General features: G+C 34.2%; 1 protein-coding gene across 2 annotated transcripts; it reads right to left on the minus strand.

Annotated features, from left to right (window-relative positions):
- Positions 1 to 79: 79 nt before the first annotated feature.
- Positions 80 to 5131, minus strand: LOC115887400. 2 transcript variants are annotated; one of them, XR_004051076.1, is made up of 6 exons: positions 4275 to 5131; positions 4022 to 4174; positions 3096 to 3336; positions 2897 to 3030; positions 339 to 2832; positions 80 to 188 (listed from the first exon to the last, which is right to left on the minus strand). XR_004051076.1 is itself a non-coding variant. In XM_030906813.1 (5 exons), exons 1-5 carry the CDS (start codon positions 4525 to 4527, stop codon positions 1223 to 1225), a joined length of 2391 nt encoding a protein of 796 aa, XP_030762673.1. In that variant the 5' UTR covers positions 4528 to 5131; the 3' UTR covers positions 80 to 1222. The 2 variants fall into 2 exon arrangements, 1 of the variants encoding a protein (XP_030762673.1); XM_030906813.1 differs by having other exon boundaries at positions 80 to 2832.
- Positions 5132 to 10430: the final 5299 nt, after the last annotated feature.

Here is a 10430-nt window from a genome sequence, read left to right on the forward strand (position 1 = left end):
AACACTAAAATGCATTGTAAAAAATATTTTATTTACTTAAAAAAATATGACAAAAAATATAAAGACGTAACTAGTATAATTTTTATCAGCAATCAAAATATTATATGTGTATTATATGTACATATATCTTGAAGTATTCTTTGATTCTAAATAAGTCTAGAACGTAGCCAATAGTATGCAAATTGTACCTAAAAAATTCACATATCTAATTAATTATATAATTATTCTGCTTTTATATATTGCTCAGCTTTTCAACCGAACAAGTTTCCAACATATAAATATAGCTATGTGCAACAATGGTTATATTAGGTATATTTATTGGGTAAATAAATATATACCTGGGATAGGCATATATAAAAATGGATATCTGTGATAACTAATTATTCTAAACCTCAAATTTGGTATAATATATACTACATAGTAAAAAAATGCATATTTTATAGATATACTCTCCATTTTATATTAATGACCCATCATTTTCTGACCCACATCTGAAATTTGGTATAAATTTTGTATTACAAAAAAGTGATTTATTAGATAGAAATACTTCCTTTTTTAAAATATACACTTATTTTGTATCTACATTCCATAAATCTTGAAGTATGATATAATTCTATACCAAAAATGTGTTAGCAAAAATTAAATAATATTCTCCACTTTTATTAGATATAAATACATCACTTTGTGGCTGAAATTTCATTAACTTGAATCTAAAACTTGGTATAATATAAAAAAAATATGATTTATTAGACAGATATACTCTCCATTTTTTAGATTAATCATTTTGTGGTTATATATAACGATCCATGAATCTGAACCTGAAACTGAGTATAAATGTATAACAGAAACTTAATTTTATTAGATATACTCTCCTTTACTATCACAATTTCTAGAGATGAGCGGGGCATGTATGAAATTAAAATATTAACAAAACTGAAAGATTGTGAATCAGTTTCTCAATTGCTGAATGATCCTTTTAACATTTATATATCAATTATGGGGTATCTTTTTGGATACTTAATATTACATACTGAATTAAGTATACACTTAAAAGAGTACTTACTTCAAAATCTCATGACGTTGCAAAATAACATTGCAATGTCAAGACCTATGTTCATAGTTAAAATAAAAAAGCACGGTATATATTATATTATTATATGGTTACATATTTGTGCTATACTTTATATGTATGTTTAAAAAAGTGAAGCTAAAAGAAATTAAATTAATTCACACTTCTACAATAATCGTGGTCTATAGCTTGATCATTAGAAATAAATTCACATTTTCCATGAATAAAATTCTTAATAAATTTGGTTTCATCTTTATCTGGCTTGGAAATTTTAGTCTTTTTCAATGTACGCTTTTTCTTTGTGGAAAAGAACCTAATTTGTTTTTCAATTTTCTTATTAGCTGGTTCTGCTTCAGATTTAGGTAGCTTGGTAAAATTTATATTATTTGAAGTAGTGGCCTCAATAAAACTATTTTCTTTTTTCAAGCAACTTGCAACATGTTTTAAGAGAGTTCTGTTTGGATTTTTTAACAGGTTATTCTGTAGTTTTAACGTTTCAGAGGATATTATTTGCATTAATGTATCATTGCTTTGATAGGACTGCTCCCCTTTAAGACTATTTATATATTCTGTTAGAGATGCTCCAGGATTTTCAGTACTTTTATGTTGAAGCAAATTATTTTTTTTAATTATTATCACATGAATATGCTTGCAAATAGTATGTTGTATTAGAAAATCTGGGCAAGTGCAACTATAGGAATGAATACATATATCACACTGTGAGCATATTAGGCTGCAACAATTTTCAACTTCATTTTTACAAACTATATAATTACTGTCTAACTCTGAACAACTAGATACAGACCATTTATAGGTAGCACTATCATTTTCATCTATAATATCTCTAACTTCACAATTACTTTTTACTGCAATATCATGTCTTGATTTAATTGTTTTTAAATGGATTGAATTTTTGCCTTTAATTTTCTTGATTACTCTTTCGAGTGCTTTATCTCTAATAAACAAATTTAAAGCATTTAAACATTTATCTAATCTTTTTACCTTTTTGCCGTCTAAATATATATGTTTTAACACTTTGTGCATATTTTCTAAACGCATATTAGTATTAATTCCACAATTTAAGCGATAGCAATATGCCCATTGCATATAATTTGATAAATAATTTCCTGCAAAATATTGTCCAAAATTAACAGTTGCTTCATTCTTACCCCAATCATTTATACTCTTTGTTAATAATTCATGAAATTCTTCTTTAGAATTTGTTGTCTGTAATACTTTTAACGACTGATAGACTAAAGTTTTAAGTTCTGGTGAATTTACTTTACTTAAATTAGAACGCCATGCACGATCTACGTGCCATGCACAATATAGTTGTGATGGCACTTCACCCATTTCTTGTTTCCAAGCATTATAAAAGACATGTGTAATATCAGACATAAAAACCTTTGGTTTTAAAATACCAATATTATCTCTAATATTTTTAAACAGCAATTGAAAAACTAATGTATCTTTACGGTTTGTTAACATACATGCTCCAGGAAATCCTTCACCCCACTCATCCACCACTAAAAGTGTTGTTAGTTCAAAATCGTAAGCATTCATTCCATGAGTACTGTCTATTGCAACTATGTTTTCCGCAAACATTTTCAATATGTCTTGTTGCACTCTGTTCATTATAATGATGCAAAAATCCTCCTTTTTTAAAACACCTTCATTTTCAACTCCCTGTGGTTTATAAAATATTATAGGATTGCTTTCCAGGTTTGAACATTCCTGAACAAACATATCTACACTAACAGCATCTAATAATAAATAATAATAATTAGCTATTTTTATATAGGTAGGCTTTGGAAAATATATACAAACCTTCTGTATGTCTTACACCCTCATATATTTCAATATTGAATGAACGTTTAATATTATGTATATCACTACGTCTTAATAAATTAGTTCTGTTAAGGTTTTCAGGATTAAAGTTATCCCTATTCATACTAAGAATTCTAAAAAACATAATAATGTGATTAATAGAAACCTTATTATATCGTAGGCATTTCTGTGTACTTACTGACTTATACTAATGCCACTTGCAAGTTTCTGAGCAATATCAGCCTTTTCAGTCTTGGGTAATCTTAAATGTTGTATTTCAGAATCATGTCCATAATGTGATTTTAAAAACGTAGCAGAAACCTTCAATGTGCTCTTATTAGAAACAACCTTGATTTCACTTGTGCAACTTCTATTCAGTTTACATGACCCTGTTAGCTTAATTGCTCTTTGACGAGGCACTGATGGTTTTATATAATTTCCTATAAATATTTTATATCAATTATCTGACATAATTTTTGATTAGATTAATATATTTCAGTAAAAGCTAAATAGACTCCACACCACACCAATACTACATATAAAGTACATAATCTGATTTCCAAACACCAGTAATTAAAAATACATATGAATTTATGTTTATATTTATATCTAGTGTGTCCTTAATGTCAGCTGTCGAAATCTACCCTGACTCATTGGACAGACTTTAGATACACATATATTCTCATAATATATCAACCTTAAGCCACAATAAGCACCCAACGTAAGCAATACTGACTCATTGAAGAGACTGTAGATATAGACGTATATTCCTGTAACCTATCAACCTTAAACCACAACAGGTACCCAATATAAGCGATATAGATTTATCTCTGCTTGCACCACCCATTCATATTTTTTTTTAATACATACTATAATGTAAACTGTAGATTTCTTGGTTGTGTCCTCATCCATATAGACTTATGTAACAAGAAATGGTACATAAAGTTATGACTGACTTATCAGCAAAATATTGTATATGTCCTTATTATAAATGATCTTTAATTATAAGTAAATTTCGGCTGACCAATTTTGTGGTATTGCCAAACAGCTTGTATGAAAATTATATAACTTTGCTTTGAAACTTTAATTATAGCAGTTGCTATGCTGCGAAGAAAGATATCTTACCACTACGATTACATTTCAAATATATAATTTCAATAACCTCTTCACACAACCCATTCTCATTCATAACAATAATTTTTTTCTCTTGCTTTCCACAAGTTTGGACATATTCAACGTTCTGGGAAATATGAAGGTTATTTAAAAATATATGGAATTCTAAAAATAAATAGGATAAAATTAGTAAAATTGAAAATTACATATCCATCTTAATTTTAATATTACCAAATAGGTATCTACTAAAATACGTACTACGTACCTTCAATATTAGGGAAATGTAACTCTTCAGTTTCCATTTTTAAATTATGTACTGTACATAAATGAGTTATTAAATCCTTATTAGACCTAAAAGAAATATTACACCCTTCTAAGCACTGAAAGGATTTTTCATCCTTTTCATATACTAAAATAGCATTATCTTTATGCACCATCTTTAAATGTTTATTCAAATTTCCTATATTGGAAAATGTTTTCAAACACTTGTTGCAAGTATTCATGATTTTACAATTCATCAATAAGTAACAACAATCTAAATCAAAGAGAAATTAAAATTTTAATTGTCAAAGCTGATAAAGTAAATAATCGCCCTCATAGACAAATCGTCCTTTATCGGTCTTCAACGAATCAAAATAGGCGGCAAATCTTCTAAAATATAACCTCCAAAACTAATGACAGTAATGACAATTGACGCAGATTGACATGTAATATTGCAATATGGCAACATCGATGGAATCTCTTCTGTTTTGAGATGCTTGTGCTAACCCAACCGACGCGACGCTTCATGAAGTTACTAGGATCTTCACGAAAAAACAGAATACACTATGTGACTACGACAACTATATAAATTAGTCGTTTAGGTTATACAGATTTTTTTGACAGGCAGTTTTTTTCTCCCAAAAATTTTAAATATTTTTTTTTCTAAAAAACGGTTAATGTTAGGTATAGAGTGTTTGGTATCAAAATTCATTAAATTTTACAGAGAATTTAAATATGTAATAAAAAATGAGGATACCAATTTAAAATAAGAGAGTTGCTGACAACTTCCGGTATTACCGGAAGTGCCGCCATATTGAAAATATTTTTAATCGATAGATCTCATTGTAAAACAGTAATGTGCAAAAAATCTCCAATCTAAATATTGTATTCTCTAGAAACTTCTAATGAACGCTCAGCCTGGGATACCCTGTATATAGCCTAGCTTACCCAAAAGTCAACCTCACCTTCACGTGGTGCACCCTGTTTACACAAACGAGGCTGTGAGACTTCCGAGTTAGGCGGTTTGACCTTATACAACCCCAGACCTGTTATCTTTCTAGGGAAGTGGAGTAGTAGACTATTCCTAGCCGATCAAGAATGTAGCACAAGTGAACTATCGTCTCAGTCCTCACTGTGCCATAGTCATCCCATACTACAGTTGCAGCCAAACTGTACGGTTGCGTAACCGCCTCATTTGAACCTTTTTACGCAGCTCACACTCCAAAGATGGAACATTTAAGTAGGACAAAATCATCGTCATGAGGTAAAATACTCCCTCGATCAGATCTCCGGGAGGGAGTGCCTACTCGAACGTATCATCAGAGAACTAAGCATCATCAATGTGTCACGTTTGCGGCGTCGAACGTCCGCACTCTACTGGACAGGACAAACCCCAATCGACCAGAGAGAAGTATGGCACTGGTCTCACAGTAACTCCACCGGCTAAATAAGCGAACCCTCTTTGGGGATGAAGGTAGCTTCACTGAGGAGCATTACACCTTCTTTTGGAAGGGTCAACCTGCAACACACAGTAGAATTCATGACGTAGGCATTGCAATCAAAAACGAATTGCCACCAGTATAACAGAAGTACCCATAGGAGTCTCCGAACGTCTTATAACCTTAAGGTACCTCATATCAGATAAAACTTACGTCAACATCATTAGTGCCTACGCTCTTACCCTGGACGCTAAAATTGAGGATAAGGATACATTTTACCAAGCTCTACAAAATGCTCTCCAACACATTCCAAAGCAGGAGCGAATCTCTTGCTAGGTGAGTTTAATGCCCGCGTCGTCAATCAGCAAGAAATATGGCCTGACGTATTGGGAAAACATGGAATGGGAAATGTAAATAGCAATGGTGAACGCTTACTAACAATATGCACAGAGTACAATGTCAACGGAACCTGGAAACATCCCAGATAACGCCACTGGCATCAATTGGATTCAAACCAAACGTAATCGTTCGAAGGGCGCATCTAAAAGATGTCAGACTCATAAAAGGCAGAATGGATGCCGAATATAGTACTGACGACCGACTTGTAATTTCAAAAATGATAACGTATGGAGTCTAGCGAACAACAATACCGCCAACGCCCTTCGGGGGGTCATCAAAGAAGCACTTCCACCGATAACGTCAATCTCGGAAGCTGAACAAGATTGGACACAATTGAGGGATGCAATTTATAATACCAGTGAAGCAGTACTGGGAAAATCCAAGAAAAAGAAACAACCAGACTGGTTTAAAGAAAATCAACCGCATATACAGGCTTAGTTGGAACAAAATCATAGAGCACATCAAGCAGTCACTGCAAATCCACACAATCCTTGTGGACAAGCTTGTGGATAGCTTTAAAGCAGCGAACAATCAGAGCTGCAACAAGTCAGTTTTAAAAAGACATAAGTCTTAAGTCATTTCTGAAATCAAAATGATTTAAGTTTTAAGTCAAATTCAACATAAAGTTCAAATGATTTAAGTCTTAAGTTTTTGACTTACATCAATTTATTTCAAGTCGAGTCATTTTCGTGAAGACTTAAACCAATATAATCTAATTTAAATCCTTTTTATGACTTAAGTCTATATTTTTTATTTAAATCATGATGATCTTTGAGTTAAGTCGGTAAAATGATTTAAATCACATAAAATAACTACAAACACAAAAATATTTTTTTTTATAAAATTTGACCTATTATTACCATTACAGTTTAGATGTCATCGAATAATGTCTATTAAAAAGTGGTGATGTGTTTTGATCAATATGTCGATGGCATAAGCTAAGGACTATTTAAAGAAATAGTAGAAACTAAAACTAAAGAGTTCGTCTTTCTGGCTACATAACGAAGTCGGGGATTCACTTGAAAGACAACATGGTAACAGACTCAGGGTAAATCCGTACCATCCTAGAAAAAGCGGAACGGCGTATCAGCGCAACGACCTTGAATAGATTTCCAGTAATTCTATTGGTCGAAATTTTTTACAGATGAATTTTCGACAAATTTCAGCCAATAGAATTTCTGGAAATCGATTCAAGGTCGTTAGCCGATACGCCGTTCCGCATTTTCTAGGATGATATGCATCCTGAGGGTGCATCCACATCATTACAATGTGGATGTGGATGATGTGGCCTACAACCCTCACTACGCACGCGTAACATGACAAATAATTAAAACCGGTTCCGAAGAAGTAACATTTTATTTGCTAGTGGTATTGAGCATTTTTTTTATTCTGCTGTTTGACTGCCGCCTATAAGTCTAAGATTATTTGACTGCTTGGCTGCCGCCCTCGGAATAAAGATTTAAATCACAAATCATTTTGAAAAAGACTTAAATGTTAAGTCTTAAGTCAGCTTTCAAAAAATGGCTTAAAATCAAATGATTTAAGTCATTAATAAGGTGGTTAAAATAATGTGGTTGGAATTCAAAATGTTCTACCTCTACCATCTCCTTGTGGTATTGTGTGTACTCCACACGCAATGTATTGCATTTTTTTAAATAACAAAAAAATGAATTAACAAAATTAAAAACGATTTTACTTTAGGGTGCATTCATACCATCGTAGGTAAAGCGGAACGCTGGACCGGCGTAACGATCTCCAGCAATTCTATTGGCTGAATTTTTGGACAGATGAATTTTCGAAAAATTTCAGCCAATAGAATTGCCGAATATCGATACGCCGATCCGCAGTTCCGCTTTTTCTAGGATGATGTGGATGCACCCTTATTTTAAAATTAAAATAGATTTGATATATTGTGAGTTATGTACCCTCTTAATGCCATAATCATGGCTTTGTACTATCCGCGTAATAAGCAACAACTGTTCTTTTTATTTAAGCATTGTTCCAGAGAATGACAGGATAATAATTGTTAATCCTTCGTAGATTTAAGACCAAATAGTTTGTAGTAAATTCGCAATATACTTTCGCCGAGAATAAATTTAGTTTTATTTTTTACTTAACTGACTTAACTGGCGCAGTCGGTAGGATTAGACAAAGTGCTAAAAATCTAGCAGTCGAATCAACCCTCTGTAAAGTTTCGGAACCGGACTTGATTAGTGCAAAAAGACGGAATTTAGTGCCCAAAATCGGCTTACATTTCGGACGTTTGCGCGAGGAAGTGTATCTGGTGCTGCATTTGAAACTTCGAGTGGAAATCCAGCAGGCAAAAATCTAGCATCGCTTGGAACCTGTGCGATGCCCAACAATAAGCAACGTAGAATATTCCTTTTTAACTGAGTGATATTTCTTAGTTTCGGATAAATGAATAGAAGCGGCACAAAACCTTGAGTTCTCACAGCACAAATAACGGCGATTTTTTTCCACGTTCCCAAGAATAAATAGTTTCAAATTGTTTCGTACATTTTGGTAGTCTCTGACTTCATTTGGGGTTGTAGAGCACCCTCTTTAGTCGACGTGATATATTAGATCAGTTTTAAAATTATATTTAGTTTGAATATGTTCTAAGTCGACTTGGTTAAAATTTACCTTTCGGTTTTGTTATAGAATGTAGAATGTTTAGGAGGGAAGTTAATCACCGCGACCTTATAGATCTATTGTGTGTTCCCCTTTCTTGAGTTATAACGAGTTATAACTCATCATACAGTCTCAGGGCTTTAAGAAAAGCCAGTATCTGAGACGGCTCCACAGAGGCCAGCTCTCCATCCTCGACATCAGACGTACCAAGATTCATGGCACGAATGGTCGTCGTCTCGGCGCACTCAGTGATAAGGTGTTCTGGTGTTTCCCCATTTTCCCCACAAAATCTGCATTCGCCGTTGTTTCTCAGTTTCAGTTTACTGAGGTGTTCGTTGAGGAGACAGTGTCCTTAGAAACCCCGTGACAATCAACTGAAGATTGTTTTTACTTAAATCAAGGAAAACCTTTGATTTTTTCTCGGTCATAAGTTCTAAGGAACCTTTTCGTGTGTCTAGACCGTTGGAGGACACCCATTTCAGTTACGGATGGAGTCTTCCAGATTATTCAGTTCGCTTTCAGCTGGTTCCCGTTTGGAGAACAGAACGGTTCTGGTCCAGTTAGTGGAGTGTCTGCTCCTTTTCTGGCCAGATCATTTGCTTTTTTCATTGCCTTCTAACCCTTGGTGAGCGAGCACCAGAGTAGGAGGACTTTACAGAGGAAGTTTCAAATAAATAGAATTTTATGGTGCTGGAAGCCTGATCTGAAAATTGCTTCCGTCAGTAACATTCTAAGAATTGTCGGCCCAGCAATCTCACGAACACAATGTGTGCGGGTGTTAGGCCCTAGAATGACTCACAAGCTGCTAGCCGGGATATGTTCTCTGCTAGCACTCCAGATAAGATATATGCTGTCTCTCAAATCGGAGTATTTAGTTTTCGGCCCAAATACTCCTATCCCTGTCCCTGCTTTGGTTGTGGAAGCATCAGTATACCACATTATGGTATGGTCTTTTACATGCTGAGGAAGCGTTTCTTCCTTCCATTCCTTTTTGTTACTCAATACTACAGTGAGGTGTTTCTCAAAGTTGTAAATTCTTGGTATGTCATCCACTGGGAGTTGGAGAAGTGGAATTTTCCTTTTGAGGGTGTTCCAAGCCCCTGACCTGACAATTCTCCCAATACTATTTCCGTCAATGACCATTCTTGACCATCATTGTCGCAATGGTATATTTACCGACGACAATGTTCATTGGTGTTAGGTCTAGAATGACCTCCATTGCTGCTGTTGGGCATGTGCTTATGGCACCTGTGATGCAAATGCATGCCAGTCTCTGTCCTTTGCACAGGTTTTGCAAAGTACATTGTTCTAGTTTTGTGTGCCAAGCAGCTGCTCCATAGCTAATCATGGGTCTGACTATCATGGCATACATCCAACGCAAAATGTTAGAAGCGCAGCCCCATCTATTTCCCGTCAATCTTCTGCATATCATGAGAGCCTTTGTGGCTTTGCTGATAATGTTCTTAATATGCCTGTTCCATGAAAGTTTACTGTCCAGGGTTATTACAAGATATTATTTGACTTCCTGTGATGGCAGTATTCTTTTCCATCTAGATGGATTCCTTTCAAGTTTTTCAGACTTCACTATCTGGTGAATGGCACTACCGCGGTTTTCCTGCACCATCTCTCAGTGATACGCGGTCCTCTTTGGATAATATCACACAGGGTGCCTTCATGTTTCTCCGGAGCGA

Source organism: Sitophilus oryzae, unplaced genomic scaffold, assembly GCF_002938485.1.
Source record: "Sitophilus oryzae breed Bouriz unplaced genomic scaffold, Soryzae_2.0 scaffold_574_pilon_pilon, whole genome shotgun sequence".
In the NCBI taxonomy this organism is placed as follows: Eukaryota; Metazoa; Arthropoda; class Insecta; order Coleoptera; family Curculionidae; genus Sitophilus; species Sitophilus oryzae.